This window comes from Ovis aries, chromosome 9 (assembly GCF_016772045.2).
Source record: "Ovis aries strain OAR_USU_Benz2616 breed Rambouillet chromosome 9, ARS-UI_Ramb_v3.0, whole genome shotgun sequence".
NCBI classification, from domain to species: Eukaryota; Metazoa; Chordata; class Mammalia; order Artiodactyla; family Bovidae; genus Ovis; species Ovis aries.
This window is the reverse complement of record NC_056062.1, coordinates 34,179,800-34,206,276: the sequence shown is the minus strand read 5'-3', so window position 1 is coordinate 34,206,276 and position 26,477 is coordinate 34,179,800. Positions and strand designations below refer to the sequence as shown.

Genomic DNA, 26,477 nt, shown 5'->3' with positions numbered 1-26,477 from the left:
AAACCTTCCCAGCCTCTTTTCCAGAGCCCGTGCTCTGCTTACACTGGTGTTTAGAGTCCACTTTCCTTTCCCGTTTTAGTATCTGAATGTCATTTGCCAGAAGCCTCTTTCGTCTTCTAGAAATCTTCTTGGTTCTGGATAGCGGTTAAGTGGCCTTGTGTATCTTGTGAGCATCTCGATGGAAACTCTCTTGGTCTAGGGGGCTTCCTGAACCCTCTTCACACTCCTGGGAGCTTTCTTCTCCTGTCCCGCCCCTTTCACAGGTCGTCCTCCTGTCCAGAGAAGGTGTGGGCCCCGGGAGGTCTGCTTCTCTGTCTGCGTTTGCTCCCGTGACATAGGACTGTGCTGCTTGACTGGCCTGGCTAGGGCCATGCATTCTCCTGAAGCCCCCTGTCTGCTCTCCTCATTTGCTTATTCTATTCTATCCCACTGTCTGTTCATGGTCACTTTAAATTTGGGCTCATCAGAGAAATGTTGCCAAAGTGCATTAGTTTGTCTCAGAAACTTGCTCTTCTCTTCCACATCAGGATAATTTTCAATTCTCAATTTTTACTCTTTTTTTTGAGGGATTTCTAACCCTCTTGAATTATCCCTCCTTCCAGAATTTTTTATTTCCCAGAAAGAATAGCACTTGTTTTCTTCTGAAATTGTTAAATCTACCCTTCTAAATTCAGGAATTCATGTATCTGTGCCTGTGCTGTGACGTCGCACTCTTTGTGACCCCCTGGACTGTAGCCCGCCAGGTTCCTCTGTCCATGGGATTCTCCAGGCAAGAATACTGGAGCAGGTTGCCATTCCCTTCTCCAGGAGATCTTCCCGACTCAGGGAAAGAAACTGAGTCTCTTGAGTTTCCTGTCTAGGCAGGCGGGTTCTTTACCACTGCACCACCTGTGAAGCCCAAGAATTTGTGTGTGATGATGATCAGATAATTTTCACAAACAGGCCACCATGGGTATTTCTCTGTATTGATGTTTTTAAGAGAACAATTTAAGGCCTTGTTTAATATTACTGAATATTTAACCTTCTTTTAGAGATGGAATAAATAATATCTCATTACTCTGTGACCAGGGTTCTCTCCTCTGGATCTTTTCATCTTAAGCCCTCACATTTTTCTCCAAAGAGCATTTAATAAATATATGTCAGAGACTCAGTGTTGGCTGAACCCTCTGGTCTTCCTAGATCTCACCAAGAGAATATTTGTTTTAACTTCAGCACAGAGTGAGCTGCACTGACGCCAAGCGAGCTATATGTAGAAAATGTGTTTTCAAAGGGCCATCCTCAGGAGGACTTCCAAATAAAACGCTATGAGAGCAGGAGTAAGGATAAACTGTGGTCCATTTTTGTGAAATCCAATCTCCTTTCTCCTCCTTTTATGTTTGTTCTGTGTGCCAAATGGGTGAGACTCAAACGGCAGAGTGCCATGAGCATCCTTCCACTTTTTTCTGTGCCTGGAGATGGGCTGATCAAATGTTCACAGCCTACCCACCCCACCACCCCCCACACACACACTTAATGCCCTGTCTTTCAAGTCAAAGCCCAGGATATGGCATCTCAAGTTTGACATGCAACTGTGACAGAGATAAGCAGTTTCAGTAGCAAACAACTATCCAAAAAACCTTGTGATTTATCCATACTGGACACATTTCTTGTAGCTGGTGGTATATTTTTCACATTAGCTCTTTCTTGGGATTAACAAACCAGTGCAAATCTTGTTTCATCCGTCCCTGGGTATTTAGTCTAGTGCCAGGCAAAGCTCAGATTAACATATGCTTACTCAGGATTAAGGATGATTTTTTTTTTTAACTCTTCTGATCAGCAGTAAAATAGAATCTACACAGTTCAATGAATTCAACTCACCGGCTGTTTTTGTTAGTGCCGACAACTAATCCAAACTGGGCCACAACTTCCTTTGGGTTTACTTGGTGATGGTCAAGGGTCAGGCAGCTGTGAACTCTTTTGCCATGCTCTTAACCTGTGTCTCTTACTGCAGTGCTGCACACGACTGCACCACCGCCAAGAAGAGAAGAGCCGGGGAGCAGGCTGTGGGGGTCCCGGTGAACAAGAGAAAGTCCCTGCTCATGAAGCCCCGACACTACAGCCCCAGCGTGGACTGCGAGGAGGGACATGCAGACCAGACGGAGGCGGAGGGGCAGGACGGCCGCCTGGAAACCAACCATCACCCCAGCACAGGTAGCAAGGGACCTGTCCCCAGCTTTACTTCACTTCTTCCCCAGCACACAGACCCAGGCCCACCTTAGGGGGAACATGCCGCGTGTGTGGTGGGAAAGCCCATCCCAACGTGGGATCAAAACCAGACACTGGTTTCCCTCAGCATCTGCTAGCGAGGACTGGTTTTCCTCTGTTACTGCAGGGAGGTCAAACACAAGCCACAGAGCATCCTTGCCCCTGGGCCGTTTGCAGGAGCACAAGCTTGGACTGTGCCTCTTTCTGCAGAAGATAAAAGCTGCTCAGCCTTGCAGTTGAAAAGGACCTTGACTCAGCAAGGGGGCGGATGTCCAATCCCTAAAAGAGAAAACCTCAAAATGAGCTTTACAACATTTCCAAATGACATCTGAGATGCAGTCTCTATTTTGAAATTTTACTTTGTTAATTTTTTACTGACATTTATAACTGATTCACCGTATTAAGTTTCAGGTGTTCAGCATAGTGTTCAGTATTTTTTCTATATACCATAAACAGTTATAATTGCATACCATAAAGAGTTATAATTCCCTGTTCTGTATGATACACCCTGTTGCTTATCTATTTTACACATAGTAGTTTACATCTCTTAATCCCCCATCCCAAATTTTATTTTGAAATTCTTAGGATGTGCTTCTCCCCAGTTCACGGTCACACCCACTAGAGCCGGTTGTCACAATACCTCCAGGAGCTAGACCATCACAGACCACTTTGTGCATGAGGCTGACATTGAAGGACATGCGAAGTATCTCAAAAGTTTTTTTTTAATATAAATTTATTTATTTTAATTGGAGGTTAATTACTCTACAGTATTGTATTGGTTTTGCCGTACATCAACATGAAGTTTGTTTTTAAAATACATGGAGATCTAAAGCTTGACTTAATTAGAAAGTGAAATTAAATGTACGTATCTGCTATTAGACCTAAGTATGGGCTTCCCTGGTAGCTCAGGCGGTCAAGAATCTGCCTGCAATGTGAGAGACCTGGGTTTGACCTCTGAGTTGGGAAGATCCCCTGGAGAAGGACATGCCAAACTACTCCAGTTTTCTTTTCTGGAGAATTCCATGGACAGAGGAGCCTGGCAGTAGGTGGGTTGCAAAGAGTTGGACACCACTGAGCGAGTAACACTTTTCACTTTCATGTGCTGTTACATACACATTTTTTTTGAATGTGTTTTTAAGTAATCAAAGTATGCCAAATAAATTGTCATTTGGAAAGAAGTATACATTATACAAGCCTAAGGCAATGAGATTCTTAGGTCATAAAAACCTACTGCATATAGAATGGTAGTAATTGCAATAGGAGTTAACAGAAAAAGTGTCAAAGTGTGTTGACTGAGTGGATGAAAATCTTGGAGCACAATCATCAGTCTCCAGTAATCTCAGCTTGCAAGTAGTGTGAGGTTCTGTAGTTAAAACAATTGTATTCTTATTTATTAGCGTTGGAGTAAATTTCCTGGCTTTTCTGTATTTAACATACATCTTCAAGCCTCATGGCTCATCTGTAAATTATCATCCTTGACTTTTTTTTTTTGTTTGTTTCCTTGGGCTGGTCAGTTTTTTGTTGATTCCTAAAAATTGCAGGTTGAATCTAGTGTCAGGGAAAATCCTTGATTTAGTATGGTTAGACTTGAGGTATAAGGAGATGCAAGAGACAGGTTTGATCACTGGGTAAGAAAGATCCCCTGGAGTAGGAAATGGCAACCCACTCTAGTATTCTTGCTTGGGAAATCCCATGGACAGAGGAGCCTGGCGGGCTACAGTCCATGGGGTCACAAAGAGTCGGACATGACTAAGCACAGCATATACACACAAAATAATTAATACCATTGACATTAATTTACCAAGTATTTAAGAAAATTGGCATCTTTTACACCAACACATTTTGCAGGTGCCATGAGGACCAGGTCTGTACCTGCCCACTGGCTTCCCACCTTCTGTTGTTGCTGAATGATCATTGTAGTGCTTGATATTGAGCAGGAAAATATACTGTCAAATGTTCTCAGTTAAATATTCACTTATAAGCACCAATGGACATCTTTCGGCAGCTTCAGAAAGGTTGACTCTTTTTTATATTCAGTATTAGAACCACCACTACTAATAATGGATATGCTAAACTTACACTGTGGTGGCCATTACTTTTGATTCTCACTATATCCTGAGCACATAAATTGTATCAGTTAACCCACCCAACAGTGACATGACTGTGTAATTGTAACTACAGGTGTGCAGATAAGACCACTGAGGACAAACGGGTTAATGCTGAAGGTGATGGAGCTTGTAGCTGTGGAAAGAAGATAATTAAGAGACAGTCGAAGGACAAGCAAGATTCTGATCTCTCAGCTAACCATGCTCCATAATCCAATCCTCATGCTCTGAGTACCTTTAGAAGGCAGATTGGGCAAAGTCCCCACCATGTCAAGTCATGAAGTCACATGTTCAGAAATGACCAGTCCCAGGTGCTCCCTTCCCTGGTTGAGAGAGGAAAACTTTAACTGGCCTTCAGCCTCCTAAGAAAGTCCCCCAGAGAGAAATAGAGCTGGGTTTTCATCCAAGCCCAGCCTAAGGGCTTTTATCTACCATGCAGGTGCGCCAAGTTATTCACCTGACCAGGTGTGTGCCTGACTGTGTCTTCAGTGGGCAGTTTAGGTGATGAGAGAGGATACAAGCTCATGAAAGCTAAGGTCATGAACTGGAGTCCCTTTAGTGGCAAAATTGTGCCTCATGTGCCTTCTGCCAGTTATCTTTCCAAGAGCTGCCCGTGGGCAATAAGAGTGATAGAAGAGGGACTTGCCTGGTGGTCCAGTGACAAAGATTCTGAGCTCCCAATGCAGGAGGCCTGGGTGTGATCCCTGGTCAGGGAACTAGATCCCACATGCTGCAACTAAAGATCCTGTATGCTACGACAAAAACCCAGTGCCACAAAAGACACATTTTAAGAAAAAGAGCGATAGAAGAAAATTTAGACAAAAAAGGCAGATGCACCTTTTCCACTGGGCCAAACAGAAGGCGAGCTCAAAGCACCATCAGGAGGCAGGTCGAGCTCATGCATTCCCAGTGCAGATGAAGGAAAGAAGGCGGGGGGGCGGGGCGGGGGAGCGGTGAACCACTGTCTGGAGTCCTTCCCAGGCTGTGAGCACTAGCTCGTGAATCTGAGAAACTCCTCACACTCCTGGGAGCTCTGAGGGCTGGGGTGACATTTTGAACATATTATCTCTCAAGAAACAGCAAGTAAGGGATAAGCCACTCCCACTTAAAAACTCTGAAAGGCGAATTCATTTCTTAGGGCTTTTATTCTCAGCAAAACTGACGTAACTCAGGAGCCCTGGAAAACTAAGTTATGTGTAAAAATCATTTAGCTAGAAACAGAACTAAAATCCGAAACTTAGTTATACTAAAGGAATCAAACTCAAAATGTGTTGGGACTTTCAGAGGCTTTCTTTCTTTTAATCTTTATTTTTAGTTTTGGCTGCAGGGGGTCTTAGTTGCAGTATGCACTTTCTCTAGTTGCAGCGCACAGGCTTGGTTGCCCCACAGCATGTGGGATCTTAGTTCCCCAACGTGGACTTGAATCTGTGTCCCTGCTTTGGAAGGCAGATTCTTAACCACTGGACCACCAGAAGGATTTCTTTTGTTTAAGCCGTTTGGATGCAAAACAGCTGACATGCATAGTCACTGCTCTGTACATTCAGGATTACCAGACCCCTCAGAGAAGAGACTTTGATGTAAAGGAAATCAAAAAATGTGAGCTTTTACATATCAGGCCCCCAAAAGAACAGTTTATTTATTTTTTGCTCTACGAGGAAAGTGTTGCCCCTCTCCAAGCCCAGGAGTGTACCAGAGGAACTTTCCATCACGTGTTGTGAGATGCACTACGTTAGTTTTTGCTTTGTTGTTGTGTTTGTTTTATGTATTTTTATTTATACATTAGGTTGTGTTGTTTTTCATCACCAGTTAGCTGACAGGTGTATTTTAGTATTTTCCTATAATTCAGTCTTGATAGTATCCAGATTTGGGCAAATAGTAGGCACCTGGCTTCAGAGTTGACTCTTAGCACCCCCCCCTCATTGGCTGGCCATGTGAACTGGGCAAGCCCTTAGCTTTCTAGAACCCTGGTTTCCCTTTGGTAGAAGAGATTCAAAAGTAACTTTCTTGGAGTTACTGTGAAGATTAAATGAAATAAGTAACTGGACATCATACCAGGGACATACCAGTTTATTGTCAGGATATCTTATTATTGGCTCATTGGTCACTGGGATATCGGATCATCCTTTTTAAAAAAAGTTTTGACTGTGCTGAGTCTTTTTTGTGGCTCTAGGGCTTTCTCTAGTTGCAGCACGAGGGGACTTCCCTGGTTGCAGAGCACAGGTTCTAGAACACGTGGGCTCCACAGTTGGCAGCGCTGGGCTCAGTAGTTGCAATGCACCAGCTTCATGCATGTGGGGTCTTAGTTCCCCAACCAGGGATCGAGCCTGTGTCCTCTACATTCAAAGGTGGATTCTCAACCACTGGGCTACCAGGGGAGCCCCTTATCACTGCTTTAAAGATGAGGACCTGGGACTCCAAGGACACTGGCTTGCCTGAGCTCACACAGGTCATGACCCCAGTCTCTGGACTTCAGACCTGCAGGGGAGTCTCCCTCCACGCTGTGCACAGACCCTCCCGTCCCCCAGGCAGCTGGTGATCACAGCGTGTGTGATGTAGACCATGGCGACCAGGGCTAAGTCCTCTTCAGATGCAAGACTGGGCCCTCCCATGGCCGGCGGGTCACTACTCACTCCGGATGAAGACAGGGCCCACCTTGTCCAGGTGGAGGCTCCTGTGTCTCCTCTGCCATTGCTCGTTCTGCTGCAGCGTCAGGAAAGGCACAGTGTCCATCCTTTACTGATGACCCGCAGGGTGTCAGCTGCTCTCCCATGAGGCTGAGGAGCCATCGCAGTTGACACAGATACGTGCCAGGCCCAGACTCAAATGGGGTCCCCAACACAGGCCTCGTGGGTTATTTCAAGGGCAGAAGCACAAAAGAGATGACTGAGCCACCCCAGAAAATAAAATTGCATGCGCATAGAGAATATAGGCAGCCTGGGCACCCCGTCACAGACCTGTCAGGCTCGAAGGGAGCTCAGTGTCTCTCTCTGTGACAGTGACGGCGACAGCAGCGGGTGGGCGCGGGGCAAGTTGGTTGGCAGGTTTGCTGAGCATGCCTGGAAACCCCCGGACACCGCACGCCGGCACCTCTCCCCGCAGGGCTCCTCTCTTTCTGAAGAATAATTAATAAATATTTTCTTTTAGCATATAACCAACAGTTGAACCAAACAATTATGGAAACTGGAAGTGACCCAAAATGCTCGCATTGGCAGCGGCTCGGTGACACGCATTGTCGGGCACACGTGCACGGCTGTCACCCCGCCTCTCCGACGATCTGCACTTAATAGGAATATTTTAAACTATGTAGCTAAGCAACAGAGGTAATTGTTGCTTCCCAGAGCTTTTGTTAGCACTCTCACACAGCCCAAATATGCATAATTAGGTATAATGTCTATAAATCATTATTGTACACATGTGGGTACTTAAGTGGAGTTGAGAGAATAGTTCAATGAATTGAGCATATTCACGGAAAATGCTTTTTATTTGTTTTCTGTAGTTCATAATACTCTAAAATTATCATAACCCTTTACACTTTCTCTTAATAGCCAGCCGTGATATTGAGAAAAACTTCATTTGCATTTTAGACTATGTTTAATATATTATTTAAACCTGGAGTTCCTCTGATATGAATTCAGGAGAGGATAGACCGTCCTCTCAAATATTATGGGCTGGGTTTTGCCAGCCTCTTTTCTAGGAAGTAAAATGTTAAATTTTTCAGTTTATGTTGAATAGATCCCAACAAAGGACTGCACCCTATAATCAGTGGTATTTAAAGGGGCTAGTGTTGTGACTCAATTCTTCTCTTCATCCAAAAATGCTTTTAGTTACTATGGCAATATTTACTTGATCCTGGCAGTCCAGTGTTGATTTAGGGAGATAATTACCAGAAAGGAAGATGATGGAGATGTATTTTTGAGTGTCCTTGTCAGAGACAATGTTTATAAAAAATTAAATGGGACCCAAAAAAAAAGGCCTATTGTCTTCTGCACAGACACCCTCTCCTGCAGCCCTTCCGTGGGACGCCTGTGCTTTTCTTCCTTCCCAAGATGTGCATTAACGCAGAATGCCCTGCACTTGGTGTCTTTAACAGTCTTTAAGGAGGCTTATTATTTTGTCTTCCCATCCCCCACTCTGCCTGTAGAGACACAGAAATGGTCCTGCTTTTTTTTTTTTTTTTTTGTCTTCATGAATGCCAGGGACCACTGCCGGGTTGTCTGGTGTATTTCATAGGCTGGCAAGCGCTGAGCTCCCTGGGCAACCCCTCCCCAGGTGCCAGGCTTGGGCTGGGGCACCCACGGACCTGAACCTCAGTTGGTGTGTTTGCACGGGGACAGTGTATATAAATAAACACACAGTCTGTCACCCTGACTAGGCCACTGCCAAGAGGGAAAGGGGGTGACACTGATGGCTGCCCTGGATGTGAATACAACAAGGACAGATGGGTACTTGGGCGCCTGTCCTCAGTCTCAGGCCTTCTTGACCATCAGGACTGGGAACAACTAGCTGACATCCAGCATCCTCCAACTATCCCTACCTCCCTTTTCACATAAGTGTACATGGGTACCAGGCCAGAAACAGTGCTACTGGTCAAGGCATTATTCCATCTTACTCTTTTTCCATGTACTTATGTTTCCCTTGGTGTGGAATTTTCATGTTACAGGTATGAAAGTGGTCAGGGCTTCTTTTAGGTATCATCTCTGTGTAGACGTGTTGTGTATTTTAGCTAACATTCCATAAAATCTGAAAGTTTGTTTGGGATACTACAGAAGTAGAGAAAATCAGCTGAATAAGCTTTGAAAATATATTGCCAGCTAGCAGAGAAAACCAATGAATACTTCCTTTAAAATGTATAATAGGACATATATTTGATTTTCTTCCAGTTGGCTGAGACTTGCAAATATAAGAGGTACAGTAATGTGAATTTCACATTCAGAACTCTGATGGTTGAGCATTTATTTCAGTAACTAAACACACTTAGCTCTGACATGTTGAAAATTCAAATAGCTCATTTCTTTAAAGGTAATTCTTAAGAACATTAAGGTCTGAATTTTATTTTGTTTTGTCGAGAGTGTATATTTTTCTACCCAATGTTTATAAAACTGATGGAGTCCACATATTCACATATTGCATCTATTATATATGTATGTGTGTGTGCTAAGTCACTTCAGTCGCGTCTGACTCTTTGCAGCCCTATGGACTGTAGACTTCCAGGTTCCTCTGTTTATGGAATTCTCCAGGAAAGAATACTGGAGTGGGTTTCCATGCCCTCCTCCAGGGAATCTTCTTGACCCAGGGTTTGAACCCGTGTCTCCTGCACTGCAGGTGGATTCTTTACTGCTGAGCCACCAGGGAAGCCCATTGTATATGTATCTTTATTTATTGATCATTGTAATTTTCTTAAAATATTTTTATTCTTGATTTTCAAATAATGGCTTTCTTTTTCTCCTTGAAGAAATCATGATAAAACCCATGGATGAGAAGTTTCATTCAACTGCACAAGAAAACTCAGATGGGAAGGAAGACAGATATGGCTGTTATCAGGAACTCATGGTCAAATCTCTAATGCACTTGGGGACACTGGAAAAAAGTGCATCTGTTCAGACCATAAGTGAAAACTTAAACGACAGTGGCATCCAATCTCTAAAAGCAGAGGGGGACGAAGTGGACGAGTGCTTTTTGGTTCCTTCCGACGATGGAAAAGATAAGACTGACAACTCCCAGCTGCGGTTCTCACCCTCCTCCGACAGCGACAGTAACTCTGAAAGTGTGGAGAATGGTTGGGACAGCGGCTCCAACTTCTCAGAAGAAGCCAAACCTCCGAGGGTCCCAAAGTATGTTTTAGTGGATGATAGGAAAGACCTACTGGAAGTTCCCGAAATAAAAACTGAAGGCAACAAGTTTATCTCCTGCAAAAATGTGTGTGATTCAGAGACAGAAAGGAAAGACCCTCAGAACACTCCATTGGACCCATCAGATGGCCCAGCCCAGCCCTCCTTCCCAGGGAGTGAGGACCGCAGTCACGGGCGTGGGTGTCCGGCCGCGGGGACGGAGGAGGCCGCTACCCTGGAGAAAGCCAAGGGGAACCTGAGTCTGCTGGAGCAGGCGATTGCCCTGCAGGCTGAGCGAGGCTGCGTCTTCCACAACACCTACAAAGAGCTGGACCGCTTTCTGCTGGAGCATCTCTCAGGGGAGAGGAGGCAAACTAAAGTCATCGACATGGGTGGAAGACAAGTCTTTCCCAATAAACGTAAGACCCAGTTTTGCTTTTATTTCATTTAAAATTGCTTTAGAGTTGGGAGTGGAGAACAAGTGAGATTTAATTGCTTCTGCCAGATAGCTTTTTGACAATTTAACACAGTTTAAAAATCTAATTTATACTATAAAATTACCAAAATTTTCTCCGATTCTCTAGCTTGTTCTCAGATCAAGCTTTGTTGGTTTTACTTGGTTTTCACACACAAGAAAAATCATTGACTGTATTTCTCTTAATGTGACTTTTAAAAAATATATGGTACTTTTTAAAAAAAGTGGTATGTTGGATACGTTAGAAGTACGTTAGTATTTACTGAATTTTAACTGTTCTTCCCCGCCCTCTTTCTGGGATCATCTCACTGGCTTGGAGTTTCATCAACATCAGGCTACTTGCAAGCCAGGCAAGATGTTCTCATCATTCTTGGGACGATACTGGGAGCTAATTCCTTTGTAAGCCTATGCTTTAAACAAGCTCTCTGACTCTGGGTCTGGAAGCATCTGGACCAAACTTGAATGAGAAAGTCAATGTGCTTGGAGGAGACCTTAAATCGATCCTCAGACTTTGGGAAATTGCACCTCCCATGAAGATGTACCCCACCACCACCACCGAGTCTTGCACTGTGTGGGCCTGGTGATGAGTCCTTCAGTTAAATGGGGTTTCCCAAGGGGTGGTCCTTAAGGGCAACCTACTCCAGTGCACTGGATCCTCCTCCAAGGGATCTTCCCTCCGCAGGGATCAAGCCTGTGTCTTCTGCATCTCCTGCGTTGCAGGTGGATTCTTCATCACTTTACCACCTGGGAAGCCCTAAGTTACACATACACAAATATCTGTTCTTTTTCAGATTCTTTTCCCATGTAGGTCATTATAGAATATTCAGTATAATTCCCTGTGCTCTACAGTACGTCCTTGTTAGTTATCTATTTTACATGTAGTAGTGTGTATTTGTCATTCCTCAACTCCTAATTTATCTCTCCCACCCCACTCTTCCCCACTGGTAACCTTAAGTTCATTTTCTATGTCTGTGAGTCTGTTTCATGGATAGGTACCATTTTTTTATATTCCACGTATAAGCAACATCATATGATGTTTGTCTTTCTCTGTCTGACTTACTTCACTTAGTATGATAATCTCTGGGTCCATCCATGTTGCTGAAAATGGTATTATTTTATCCTTTTTTATGACTGAGTAATATTCCATTGCATGTACATACCACATCTTCTTTATCCATTCTCTGTCAGTGGACATTTAGGCTCATCCATATCTTGGCAATGGAATGAAAAGTGCAGCAATGAACATTAGGGTGTGTATGTCCTTTTGAACCAAACCACATTTTCCTCCAGATATGTGCCCAGGGGTGGGGTGTCTGGATCATATGGTAACTCTGGCTTTAGTTTTCCGAGGAACCTCCATACCGTGCTCTATAGTGGTTGTACCAGTTTACAATCCCACCAGTGGTGCAGAAGGGTTCCTTTTCCCTACACCCTCTCTAGCATTTTTTTCTTCATAGACATTTTAATGATGGTCATTCTGACTGGTGTGAAGTGGTACCTCACTGTAGTTTTGATTTACATGTCTCTAATAATTAGCAATGTTGAGCATCTTTTCATGTGCATAACTTGCTTTTCTTAAAGCAAGTTCCTGAGGTGATTCTTGGACACCGTAAAATCTGAGAATCACAGAGTTAAGGGAGGAATATCCTAGAGAAGGCCAATCTTGCAGGATTGATGAGAATACTGTGCTGTCTAGCTAGATGTTTTGATCACTGAAATTTACCGAGAAATCAGGAGGGTATTTTAAATCCATTTTAGTATTCACCTGCAATCTTGTCTAATACTGTGTTGCAACTCATCTCTGAGGAAAAAAGAATAAAACAATGTCATTTGGTGAGGGATAAGACAAGTAGTTCTTTGGGTACATACTGTAAGGGCTGAACATTAAGGACCAGCATGTAGTCTGGGGCAGGATGCTGTCTAAGCAGCCCTGAGCACTCCATTTACACTCAGCTTGGAAACTTACCCATGTGTGTGTTTGTGTGTGTGTGTGCATGTGTATGTGTTTTAATGAACAACAAAATCAGAAGAAAAGATGAAATTTACTTCCTATTCCCAAACTCCATCATTTCCAAAGCACTCTATTTCCTCCCTTCTAAGACACACAGTTTTCCCATTTTAGCATCTCTGTAAAATTAGAAGGGTGTGCCATTATTCAATTTTCAATTGTTTTTCCTTTCTCACTGGCACACAGAATAATGTTTCCTCTTGCGACTGATGGCATCTTCAGCCACTGATATCTCAACTTCGGAGATACTTTGTTCCACAGTTTAAAACACATGATAATTCTTAGGTCTCTTTTACAGAACTTTCAAAATGTTTTTTGTTTACAAACATTAGCAAGGCAATAGAATGTGAGTTAGAGAATACAGGTCATGATGGAGCCTTAGAGAATCGCTGATGGAACTAGATGAGTCCACGGTGTAGCCTGTGTGTGTGTGTGTGTGTGTGTGTGTGTGTGTGCGTGTGTGTGTGTGTGTGCGTGTGTGTGGAGGGGGTGAGGTCATGCCTTGGGGTGTCAAGTCCATGCAGGGAACTTCATTCCAGATAGGAAGAAACAGGCAGAACAGTGAAGCCAACTGCAGGGACTTCAGGCTTCTCCCAGAGGATGTCCAAGTTCATACTCTTCCTCTCATCCCTGGTGTGGGATCATAAGAGGAGCATTTTTTTTTCTCTTGAGAGTATATTCCATGCACCTAAGTAAACATCAGGTTTCCCAAGCGTCTCCGTGGTAAAGAATCCACCTGCCAAAACAAGAGATGCAGGTTCAATCCCTAAGTCAGGAAGATCCCCTGGAGGAGGAAATGGCTCCCCACTCCAGTATTCTTGCCTGAGAAATCTCATGGACAGAGGAGCCTGGTGGGCTACAGTCCATAGGGTCTCAAAGAGCTGGACACAAGCTGAGTGACGAAACGACGGCAAGTTAGCACTGATTTCCCATGCGCCTCGGGCTTGGGGCTTTGCTCTCTGAGAATACTAGGATTTTAAAGTATTGTTTCACCCAAGTCTTAAGTTACCGGGTTTGGCTGTCCTGTTGCCACCAGCCACAGGGAGATTTTGGGTCGCAGGGTAAGTAGAGTCACCGTATAATTTATTCTACAGCCTGTGACATTTTCAGGATGAAGGGGAGCCATGAGAACACGCCCACGAGTCCATCAGGATGTCAGGTCACCAGACTGCAAGGTCATTTTCATTAAGCAGCATCCAGGAAAGAAAATGAAGAAAGAAAAGCCAGGCCAGAGAGCCCTCTCACCCCCCGAGCTGCTGCTGCGCTTGGTTCAGGCATGGGGCTGGTCCTAGAGAGCACTGTGGGCATATTTGTTCCCCCACAAGGAGAGGCTGGCAGACACGGCCCCCACCTGGGCAGGGGCCAGCCTCCCTTATCTCCCACACCCCCTCTGGCTTCCCGCAGGCAGATAGCGTGGCCAGACTTCTCACCGTGGTTTGGAAATGCGGCCTCACCTGGCCAAGATCCGAGGGAGGGAGGCCATCAGAATTCAGGTCGTTTGTTCTTTCCAATGAGCTCTCGTGGGGTGTCAGCGCCCCCCATCCTAATTTCATGTTAATCAAACATCGAGGGTTTTGACTAGCTTTCTGCAGACATTCTGTACCCAAACGAACTTGAAATTTGGCAGCATTTTCAGACTCAGTGAAAAATAGCCCCACAAAATCATACAATATGTCAGAACTCTTCATACGTCCCTTTGTCTCTCACAGAAAACAATATAGTTTCCACATCCTGGCATTAAATGCTGTCTCTGGAAACATGCACACTGGCTATTCCAGTATCCCTTTCCACCAACCACGTCCTTTCCCTGCCTATCCCTGGCCCCCCCACCCCAGGCAGCACTTCTAACTCCAAGGGTCCTTGGCTCCTCCCGCTTTGTTAAAACCAGCACCCCCGCCCCGCCCCCACTAATTGCATTACACGCGACCTGCTGTGCCCATCTGCCCAGCACCGTTTACCCTCTGAAAACTGGGGTGACATGGCCACACTGAGGCACATCTGCTTCCATGATATTCATCGGGCAGCGCTGCCTGGCGCTCTGTGCCACTTCTGGAGCTGGAGCACATGGCCCTTGGCGTTCTCGCAGCTGGGACCGTGCCGCACCCCTCGCCCATGGCTTCCGAGTGGCAGGACCTCGTGGACTGTTGACTTTCACTCTCAGCACTGTGTGCTCCTGATTCCTGACGATGGAGTTCTGATGAGCCGCAGTCTCTGCACCGTGCTGGTCCTTTCTCTGAGGCCCTCTCTGCCCGTTCTGGTCCTGGTTCTCTAGAAGCCCTGATGTGAGGGATGTGAGGGGCAGACCTGTCCCAAGCTGGCATTGTCACTTCACTCACTAGTGAAGAGTGCAGTTTCACCTCTGAGAATGCATTTTGCTTTTAAGCTTATCTACCCTCTCAGGCATGAATATAAGCATATTCATATTTAGTCCTCATTTATTTTATGTATTGATATAATCCTTGATCTAACCCTCAGGCTTCCCCGGTGGTTAAGGGGTAAAGAATCCGCCTCTAATGAAGGAGATGCAGGAGACACAGTTCCAATCCCTGGGTCAGGATAATCCCCTGGAGAAGGAAATGGCAATCCACTCCAGTATTGTTGCCTGGAGAATTCCATGGACAGAGGAGCCTGCTGGGCTACAGTTTATGGGATCGCAGAGTCGGACATGATGGTGCACACGTGCACACACAGGCACACATACTCACACTTATTATCTAAGCCCCAGCCTCATGTGTGCTGGGAAATGAGGACCCTAAGCTGTCTTCCGCCCACACCCTCTAGGCCGCCTGACTGTGTGGGATACTAAGTGTCCCTTTCCTCTACCAGCTGTGCATGTGGCCTACCCGCATCCCCTACCGTGTTCTGACAGTGCCCTGTAAACCACTCCAGCCTGCCCCACTCTCCTGCTCCCACACTTTGCAGGTCTCCCCTAAGAATGCATCCTTGCCAGGCCTCTGTCTTCAGTTTCTGCACCAGGAGTGAAACCATGGTCCCTTCTCCTCCGTGGCTGCCGCGAGTTGATCCAGGGCTGTGGACCATGGGGGTCTGGGCTTCCTGGGCCCCTGCGGCCCTGTCCACCGGCCGGGACTGGCGAGAGGTGACCTCTTGTCAGGTCAGCCTCCCAACGTGGCTGGAACCCAGAGCCCTGGGGCCACTGCACCTGCCACCAGGACCCGCTGGGCTGGCCAGGCAGTCCCTCCTCAAATAGGACAGCTTCTTCATCGCGTGATGGTTGAGCCTGGCTTTTCCAGATTCCCTCAATAAGAGACAGTGTGGGTTTAAATAAATTCCTTCTCTTTTGCTTTTCTGGAGCCTACTCATCCTCTGGTGTAGGGCTGACTTTTCACAACTACGACCTGACACGACAGCTTGAGACCGTCTCTGTGTTTTGACACACCCTCGCCCTGTCTCAGCCTCTGCTTGAGATACCAAGAAAATCAGAGAGAAAGCACTTTTCTGCTCCCGCGGGTCTTAGTGGAGGGTCTTATTCAGGGCGATTTTATTATGTGGAGGCTGAGCAGCGTGAGAAGACCGCCCCCGCAAGGGGCACTCTCTGAAGGGAGGGTGAGGACTGACCAGCTGTCTTTCCGTTTAATTCCTCCGTAGACTCACCGAGGCCTGAGAAGAGGGAGACCAAGTGCCCCATCCCCGGGTGTGACGGCACAGGGCACGTGACGGGACTATACCCCCACCACCGCAGCCTTTCGGGGTGCCCCCACAAAGTGCGGGTCCCGCTGGAGAGTGAGTGCCGCCCAGCCCTGGAAGAAGTCCGTGGGGTCGCCCACTTTCTCCTCCAGTTTGGGATTAGACATGGAAACACCAAGTTTTCTGTGTCAAGACAATTTCCGTCTAGCCGGGTGTTTTAAAATACAGTGTATTCATAAAAACATTGGGGTGCAGTGAGGCCAATAGATCAAGAGATGACTGGTGTTGTAAACATAACTTGCTTCTCACAGTTCCCAAGAGGAGGGGGCTCCTCAGGCCAGGCGGAGCCCCCAGGGAAGCACCAGGGCCAGAAGGGAAGGTGGGGAGTTGAGAGCGGGGACGAATCGTTGGCAAGAGCCGTTGCTGAAGTAATCCGGTCTCAGATCGACCAGTTGGAATTTTTCCTGGGAGCTCTAAAGCTTGGGGGCTGTCTGTAGTTGTCTGGGACCTGGCCCTGGGGGTTAGAACAGGTGGAGAGTGTCCTGGAGTGAGAATCAGATGGGAGAGTATGTCAGATGTGGACTCCAGCTGTCTGGTTTGCATTTGAAAAGTGTTTACAACCTCTGGGAATTAGGGAGCCGCAGGTGGGGTCATCTCCCCAGAGTCAGCAAGACCGCAGTGTTAAGGCATCAGAATATACAGGAGATAAAAGGCCTGAGTGATGATTTGTGTGCCCTGTGGTCCTTTCTCACCTGAGATTCCAGAGCATCACCTGTGTCCCCCTCCTCCTTGACAGCAGAGACACTTGGCATCTGAAGCGTTGCCCAGAACACTTTTGCAGAGTGAGGGCTTTGTTGGTCCCTCCACCCATGTCCCACCATGAGCCCCGAAACTGGAGGGAGAGGGGAAAGCTGCTCCTAAACTTTGAAATACCTGCAGGCTCCATCCTCTATTTTGGAGACTCTTATTGAAACACCTCTTAGGCCATACAACCTGCCCTGATGGGCATGTCTCAGTGCCAGCCGCCCCAAAGACATTTAATACTGGACGTTCGCATGGGCTTCTGGTCTTCAACCCGAAGTTGTATGGGAAGGGAGCAAGCTGAATTGTAACTAAATTCATTTGGATGCGAAGCTGAGATATCAGTTTCTTGGCATGTGATGTACTGGTAGTAAATTGCTCTTTTCTTTTCTGTGCTATTTTGTGCTTAGTTCTTGCCATGCATGAAAACGTGCTCAAGTGCCCCACCCCGGGATGCACGGGACGAGGGCATGTGAACAGCAACCGCAACACGCACAGGAGGTAATACAAATGAGACTCCAGGGACTTAACCTGTGTTATCACTATTGCTGGATCACTGTCAACTGTGTTAGCACTTGACATAGATAAGAAATATTCTCAATGTGTGGAGAGTAAAAAATAAAATACCTCATTATTTCCCTAGAAATTTTCATAGAACAGCCAACAAAAAATGTCATATTTGAACACCAGGGGTAGATACTCATATAGGGACGCACACAGAGTGTGACCTCTGCTCTGAACCTCCCCAGAGCTGTTTGATATTAGAAAGAGTGGTTTAGGGGTTCTCTTGAACCCCATCCAATGTACATTAAAGCAGTCACCATAAAACTTCAGATTCCTGAAGGTAAACATCATTTCATTTCACTGAGAGCTATTCCACAGAGACTGCAACTAACTTTAAACACATATGTGCATTTATGTATTGCATACATGTAAATATTTTGGTAAAATACTTATTGTTTTATATATAATATGTATAGATTATGTAATCATGAGATACTATTTGATGCATATGCATATTGCCAGAAAACTTACATTCTGTACTCTCCATTTAAACTAAGATGTAAAATTAAGTTCCTAACATTTTGCCTATAGACCCTAAGCTATTATATCATGGAATTATCTATAGCTGGACAATTGCCATTGGATGAGTGCATTCTGTTAATACTTAAAATATCACCAAGTTTCCAAATAATTCAGTTATATCTCCTTTACATAATATTTTGATTTTTAAATGAGTTTGTTTTCTATTACCTCTGAGATGAGATTTTGGGACAAATGTTGACACAGTAGTTTTGCAAAGCCCTCCGGAATCTTTTAGGATGATAATGGTGCTAAGAGAACTATTAATATTATTACGACAACATTTGGTGCATGCCAAGGATGAGTGAGGTAGGTGCCCAAGCAAATTACATTCTCTTTTTAACTCAGATCTGCCCACTTTTTTTTTTTTTAACAGTCTTTCTGGTTGTCCAATTGCTGCAGCTGAAAAACTGGCTATGTCCCAGGACAAAAGTCAGCTTGATTCTCCCAAAACCGGACAGTGTCCTGAGCAGGGTCACAGGTATGACAGTCCCCTATGCTCCCTGTGTTCAGAGATCCTACACTGAGGGTCCTTCGCCCCCCATGTGTCAGCACCATGGGCCACCTTCATTTCAGTGTGCAGCAGCCACTGTCCACTTGAGAGGCCGGCCCAGTTCATCATCATGTCACTGAAATGAACTGCTAGACCCTCCAGAAATTCAGCTTAAAATTAATCTGCATGCAGTGTTATGTAATGTGGATGAATCAAAAAGATATGAAGTATATGATAACATGGGCTTCCCTGATAGCTCAGTTGGTAAAGAATCTGCCTGCAATGCATGAGACCCCAGTTCGATTCCTGGGTTGGGAAGATCTGCTGGAGAAGGGATAGGCTACCCACTCCAGTATTCTTGGGCTTCCCTTGTGGCTTAGCTGGAAAAGAATCCACCTGCAATTCGGAAGATCTGGGTTTGATCCCTGGGTTGGGAAGATCCTCTGGAGAGAGGAAAGGCTACCCACTCCAGAAATGTGGCCTGGAGAATGCCGTGGACTGTATATCCATGGGGTCACAAAGAGTCAGACATGACTGACTTTCACTTTCACTTCATATAATAGTATGTATTAATCAAAGTTCTGTTTCACTCAGTGTAAGCCTTCCCACGAGTCAGGCACGCACCACCTTATGGTTGATGTAACCTTTCCATCTCGTAAATCTCATTACTTAAAATATGTGATGCTATATATTCATCCTTCTCTTTCAGATATGCATATAATTTCTTTAAAACAGAAATTCATTCCAAACTGGTAACTTGTAATAAAATATCTCTTGTTGGTCCTGGGTCCTCTACATTCTCAAGCACTTTGGAGGGCTTTACATACATCTAAATAATGACAGAGGACCACACAGTGTGAAATGATGTACTTATTAACACAAAAATCACACATGCAGGAAAAAAAACGATTTCAGGATTACAACAGATAACCAGATCTTCATTGTTGTTACTGAGACACTGAGCTGAGAAAAACAGTTATTAGGAACATTTTTAAGATATGGTATCCCTTAATATTTGCTTCTGTATATTTAATTAAAAGGGCCAATTGGCATGACTTTGCCAAGAATCAAAATTACATGAGTGAAAAAGATAAATCAAGCAAAGATCATGATAATTCCTGAGTAGCTATCCATTTAAAATCTTATAACAAGAGTTTTTGTCAGTATTACTGTATTTTCCAGGTCCTCCCTTAGTAAGTTATTTTGGGGCTGTGCTGGGTCTTTGTTCCTTCCAGGGCTTTCTCTAGTTGGCAGGCAGGAGCTGCTCTCCAGTTTCAGTGGCTTCTTATTGCAGGGGCTTCTCTGGTGGGTCGGATGGTAATGGATCCACCTACAATACAGGAGACCCATGTTGCATCCCTCGGTTGGGAAGATCCCCTGGAGAAGGGAATGGCGAACCATTCCAGTATTCTTGCCTGGGGAATCCTATGGACAGAGGAGCCTGACGGGCTACAGTCCTTGGGGTCGCACAGAGTCGGACATGACTGAATGACTAACATTTTAACTTTCTTTCCCTCTTGTTGCAGAGCGTGGACTCCAGGCCTGAGGGCTTTAGTAGTTGTGGTAAAAGGGCTTAGTTGTTCTATGGCATGTGGGATCTTCCCTAACCAGGGGTTGAACCTGTTTTCCCTGTACTGGGAGTTGGATTTTTAACCCCTCAACCACCAGGGAAGTTCCCTAAGGAGGTTATTTATCAAACACAGAAATAGCATTGTTTCATTTTGCCCATTTCTTAAAAGAGATGTATTATTTTAGGCTAGAACACTGCTGCAATATTAGGGCTATAAATCTAGTTATTTATGCCATAACAAGATCAACTAATCACTTAAATATTTTGATGTAGCACTCACAAGCTTTTTACCTAATCCAAGACATATCACAGAAACTTTGACATTCTGATGAGCAAAGTATGTTTTGGTGGGAAAAATAAGAAAAATAATAAATTTTGATACTACTAAATTGTGAAAGGTATATTTGTGTTCTTTAGCCTTAGACCACAGCCCCACAATATTTGTGTTTTCCTTGGTTGACATTAGTGCTACACAGACGTGATGCCCTGGTTTAATCGAGACAGTAATTCTAAAGGAATATTTAAGTCATATTTAGCTTGGATTAAGACAACTCTATTGAAAAATGTGATAGCTATTATAGTAATTTCAATTCATATTGAAACAATGGCAATTTAATAGATAAAATATTGAAATACTACCTAACACAGCAAAAGCCTTTATTCTGAACTTGGGGGGAAAAAGTAAAAAGGCTCAGAAGTTCATGGTTCAGAAATCTAGTCTCTGGTGCTGACACTGACCCTGTTGGACGTCAGGGTCCTGCTGGCTCTGCCAAACAGAATATGATGGCATTTCCTCACTAGCGACGGTCGTGACGTCCACGGCTGCTCTGATGAACAGTGGGATGCGTGCACCTTATCAGTCCCCTGGTGGTAGTAACATGACCCTTTTCTCTAAGTAGGAGTGCAAATAGACTTCACATACTTGCTCCTTAAGCATCTTTGTTAATGAGTGGAGGATGATGTTCTCTCTGTTACTGATGAGAGACTCAGACCAACCATGTACAACTGCCCCCCTAAACCCCCCGACTCGGCCACCCAGGGCCCAAAGCACCTCCTTGTTCCTCCTCCCTGTCTGGCTTTTCCCCAGTGCATGTCTCTGTAGCACCCACAGGTGTGACATATCCACCCTGCTTATATTCTGACTCTGGGACGCTCACTGAGAGTGTCCTCCTATTCCTCTCGAGCTCTGTGCCTCTCTCTTCAGGACGAGCTTGGTGAAGCAGATCGAATTCAACTTCCGATCACAAGCCATCAACTCTCCCAGAGCCACGGTGTCTAAAGAGCAAGAGAAGTTTGGAAAAGTACCCTTCGATTACGCCAGTTTTGATGCCCAGGTTTTTGGTAAATGCCCCCTTGTACAAACAGGTCGGAAAACACCACCATTTCCTGAATGTAAGCTTGAATTCCAATACTTATCCCCCAAAATGTATCTTGTGTATGTGTGTGTTATGGGAGGGGATGCATTTAAATAGGTAATATATTATTTATTGGTAATATTTAGCAATATTTAATAGGTAATATACTATTTCTGGGAGGAGAGAAAATATATAGTGAAATAAGAATAACAATTAAGTTAATCAGTACTATTGATATTACATGATGTTACACAGAATATGGTGAATAGTTTGTGTTTTAATTATTCTATAAATATGGTGCCATTGTTGAATCTAAATACAGTAATTCTGACAAAATATTTAATTCTCATTTATCCAGGATTGGGATTAGTACACTGGAAACTGCAATAGCTATTATAATACAGTAATTTAAATTCATATTAAAATTATGAAAATCTAATAGGTCAAATAGCGAAATACTACCTAAAGTATGACTTGCATTAGCAAAAGCTTTCAGGCTTAAGGTGAGAGAAAAAGTGAAAGGTCTAAGAGGAAACTCATAATTCAAAAGTCAAGATTTTACTAGGAAAAAAGAAGTGTGGCTATGGAGATGTTCACCCACAGATTTAAGAATTAATGCAGAAATGTGTTCATTCTCTAACAATGACACATGTGTATGGATGGTCATAATGCAAAGGTACTTGTAACACATAAAACTTGATGTTTTTACTAACAGTTTTCTCCAGTTGTTTAGAGTCCTTGAATATTCTAATGAATAGGTGAGATTTTTCACCTGGGAATAAATCCAGGAATGATTTCTACAAAGGGAAATAATCTCCCAGTTGGAGTCCTCCATAGACCATGGATTTTCCGCAGTGTTTCGCAGATCCCTGGACTCCCTTTGATCTAACACATAGTTACCTAGATGTGGTGCTCTTGGGAACACAGAATGCTTCTCCCTTCTGTGATATGAATCATCAAATTTTTCAAAGAATTTGAATGTGGTGTAAAACCCAACAGCTGGCTAAACAGACTAGGGAGGAGTGTGTCCGTCAACTAGAGTACAGTGTACTCTAAAAGACTGTTTTACCTGTTCTTACTAAAAATAAAGTATAACCAACATAGGTAACCACTGACAATCTATTAGATTCAAGGGGAAAATTATACACACAAATACACACACAGTGTTTTGTATCTATATGGAGATAGTTTTATTTTATATATATATAAAATATACACACATACATATATGTTAATAAGAGCCTTCTAAATATTCATATAATTTGGATGCGGGTTTAAAAAATAGAACTTTCAGAGTGACATTTATATAACTACAAGAATAACATTTGGTAATGTTTTAAACTATATTTTATGAAAAATAATGATCAAATATTTAAAATAAACACTGCATACAGTAAAACAGCCAAATGCCTTTATAGCCCACATTAATTTTCGGATGTGCCTCCCAGTCCCTGAATGATGTTTGCAAACACCCAGAGTAAAGAGAAACACGTTTAATTCTCTCAGGGATACCCTGGTACCCATAGCAGAAGCATAAGGGAGGACTCAGCCTTGATAACTCAGTGCTTTTCTGTTCACCTTGAGAACTTGGGCTCAGTCCCACCCCTACTCGCTGCCCTGCACCTGAACACAAAAATGAAGTTAAAAAAACAAAGCTTCATCATCTACTCAGGTCCACCAAGTTGGAGGAAGAGAAGCTTCTGATTTAAGCACAAAACAAACCTGCATGACAAATAGCAAAGCATGCAATTCTGAATCTAAGTATAAATTGTTAGTGTGAGAACAAATATAACACAGTCCATTTCCTCCATAGGGATCTCTGATTCTCATACCTACACTGTTTGTGGATGTTGTGGCCTTACACCTCTCTAGTCCCTGATAAGTTTCACTAGCGTAGACTTGAATCTACCATTTTTACCACCTGTGCTGCCAGAGCACGTGCCCAGTAACCTGAGTTAGAGTTTTTCTCATAAAACGTGTAAATGCAAAAAAATATTAAGTGAATAGGCCTCCTTTCTCAGCAGTCACCTTGTTTGATCTATGAACTCCAGTGAAAACCAATCTGAATAACATTCATTTAAGGTACCCAGAGAGAATGGATTGTGTTTCTGCGTATTCTTCACGTATTTTTATGCAAGAAGTTCTGTCTTTGAAACAAGTCTATTTAATGAGTAAATCCATGTTTGTGCAATTGCTAATCAAATCTCTCTTCAACAGCGAAGCATTTTTCCAGTCCAGGGAAATTTCCCCCCCGGCTGCCGAGTGCAGGCGCCCACACACAGAGCCCAGGCCGTGCCAGCTCCTACAGCTCCGGCCAGCGCAGTGAAGACACCCACATCGCAGCAGCTGCGGCCATCCTGAACCTGTCCACCCGCTGCCGGGAAGCCGCCGACATCCTCGCCAACAGACAGCAGGGTCTGCACGCCAAGGTAGGCAGGCCAAGAGCCCGGAGGGGGGTCAGCGGCTCACCTTGAGGATAGGCTGCCTCCGCAATCCTGGCCATGCTCACCACCCCCATGGCCTGGCCCCCTTTGTCTTGGGAAGGGGCAAGCCTGGTGGATTCAAGGAGCAGAGAGACCAGGGCCCATTTGCAGGTTGTGCAAGGAAGCTGGGTGGGGGGTGTGGAGACTGGCTGGGGAGCCCAGTGGATTCCAAACCTCTTTTTGTGTTGGGGTCCTGGCCACAGCAGCATGAACACAGACAGCGCTATTCTGTCTGAACAGTGGAAACTGTTCGCTGTCTGAGAATCGAAGATGGTAGGATGTGTTTAATGAAACTGCCACTTGTAAAACATGGCAAAATTCATGACATCTCATTCATGTGTGTAGAACCATCATAGAGCATAAAATGGTCTGAGATACTGTAGTTTTCTCAAAGGACATCATAAAACCTGGGTCCATTAAGTCAACAAGAGAAGGATCAAGGGCTCTTGAGAGCTCAGGGCCCAAATTCAAATCCAGAACTAAATTCTAGGAAAGTTTCTGAAGACCCCCATCTTTCTGAAGCTCACAAAATTAATCACCTTTCTCTAATAACCTCTCCTCTCCAACTAACAAGGAGAAGTAGACGTCTGTGTTTAGGATGTCTTGATGAAAATAGAAATCAAAGATCCTTTCTTTGTGTGTTGGCTTTTGAGGAGGGAGTCATGATGCTCCAGAGTAACAGTGATGGGGGTGCCAGAACTGGCCGCAGGCAGCTAGAGCCAGTAACGTCTGTCTACACGGAAGGCTGTTAAAAGAAATTGTTTTCCTACCTAGCTGGCAGAAGCTAGCTGACAGAGCATGCCCAGGCTGGTTTGGAGAAGAGTGAAAGTGTTAGTCACTCAGTTGTGTCCAACTCTTTGCAACCCCATGGACTGTAGCCTGCCAGGCTCCTCTGTCCATGGGATTCTTCAGGCAAGACTACTTGAATGGGTAGCCATTCCTTTCTCCAGGGAATCTTCCAGACCTTGGGATCAAACTTGGGTCTCCCGCATTGCAGGCTAATTCTTTACCGTCTGAGCCACCAAAGAAGTGGTGATTAGAGAAGCGAGTTCCCCTTGCTCTGGGTGGAAGATGGCCCAGTTAAACTCTAACCCAAACTCACTGAGCACAGGCATTCGCTCCCCTTTCCCTTTAAGCTCAACTCGTCCCGGTGCAGTCAGCTGCTCACCTGTGTGCGTGCCAGGCCTTCAGGAGAGCAGGGCGCACAGTGGCATGGAGCATTTGACAGAAGAATCAGAATTAGCTTCTGGACAGGTCTGAGCCAAGTAAACCCCAGGAAGAGTTGGTGGCCAAAAACCACTCAAAAACCATTTTAAACAAATGAGTTCCTTAAACAAAGAAAAACACATTGCCTCAAAAATATAAAGAAAATTCCAATTTCTCCAGAAATCACAGTCAAAGATTATTTACATAAATGAATGATTTTGGGTTCTTTAGAATGTAACTTTGGTTATTCTTAAATCCATTTTTAAAAACCTGAACGCATTTCTTCTTTTTAAAGGGATATTCTAACGTGCAGCTCATTGGAGTGATACTAAACTGTCTTCCTTCTTATTTGCCTTATTGTCAGTTTCGGCTGTCCCGTAAGAATAAAGGGGCTTCCCTGGTGACTCAGCAGTAAAATAATCCATCTGTAATGCATGAGACATGGGTTTGATCCCTAGGTCAGGAAGATCTCCTGGAGGAGGGCATAGCAACCCACTCCAGTAATCTTGCCTGTAGAATCCCATGGACAGAGGAGCCTGGTGGGCTACAGTCCATGGGATCTTAAAGAGTCAGACATGACTATAGCAACTGAGCACACACGCACACATAAAAAAAAGTGCCAGTATTATAATGGTTAAAGCTACTTAAATTTGCTTGTGTGAATGGTTGTAGGGTGAAGGCTCTACGTGGTAGATGCAGTTTGGTTCCTTCGAATTTCTGCCTTTTACCTTTGTATTCTCCATGTTCTATCAATTGCTGAAGCCAAGCAGTGAATCCAACAAAGATGACAGGAACCCCCCAAATGTCCAAGCCCCAAAACTGTCAACCACACCTTAACTGCAGGAGCCCAGCCATGGATGAGACCATAAGAGTGGAAGGGGCAGAAAGTGCGGCAGTCGGTTTTCAGAGAATCTGCGATGCTGGCAGTTAGTTTTCAAACCCTTTTCCCCATGAACATTGTCTCGTCGGACATCGTGGGTGGTAAACAGGATCAGTGTGGCCCCCTGCACTGCCACCTGGTGCCACTCTCCTCCAGGCCTGCATTTGCACACAACTGTAACAATCTGCAGAATTCCATCCTGGTTGGATTCTATTTTCTGACCTTAAAAGAGAACCTCATACATTCCTGAAACCACAAAAAGTAATTATTATAGCAAAAAAAAAAAAAAAAAAAAAGAGAG

General features: G+C 44.5%; 1 protein-coding gene across 13 annotated transcripts in view; it reads left to right on the top strand.

Annotated features, from left to right (window-relative positions):
• The window catches only part of ST18 (ST18 C2H2C-type zinc finger transcription factor), a 262,346-nt gene that overhangs the window by 200,633 nt on the left and 35,236 nt on the right, over window positions 1-26,477 (top strand). For all 13 annotated transcript variants that reach the window (XR_006060829.2, XM_060393402.1, XM_060393403.1 and 10 more), the window contains 7 exons: window positions 1,991-2,190; window positions 9,802-10,596; window positions 16,267-16,401; window positions 17,517-17,607; window positions 18,566-18,670; window positions 21,457-21,644; window positions 23,825-24,036. Coding sequence is in view for 12 of the 13 variants with exons in the window: in XM_060393402.1 (XP_060249385.1) it covers window positions 1,991-2,190; window positions 9,802-10,596; window positions 16,267-16,401; window positions 17,517-17,607; window positions 18,566-18,670; window positions 21,457-21,644; window positions 23,825-24,036 (1,726 nt within the window). In the remaining variant the exon portion in view is untranslated. The remainder of the gene's footprint in view (window positions 1-1,990; window positions 2,191-9,801; window positions 10,597-16,266; window positions 16,402-17,516; window positions 17,608-18,565; window positions 18,671-21,456; window positions 21,645-23,824; window positions 24,037-26,477) is intronic.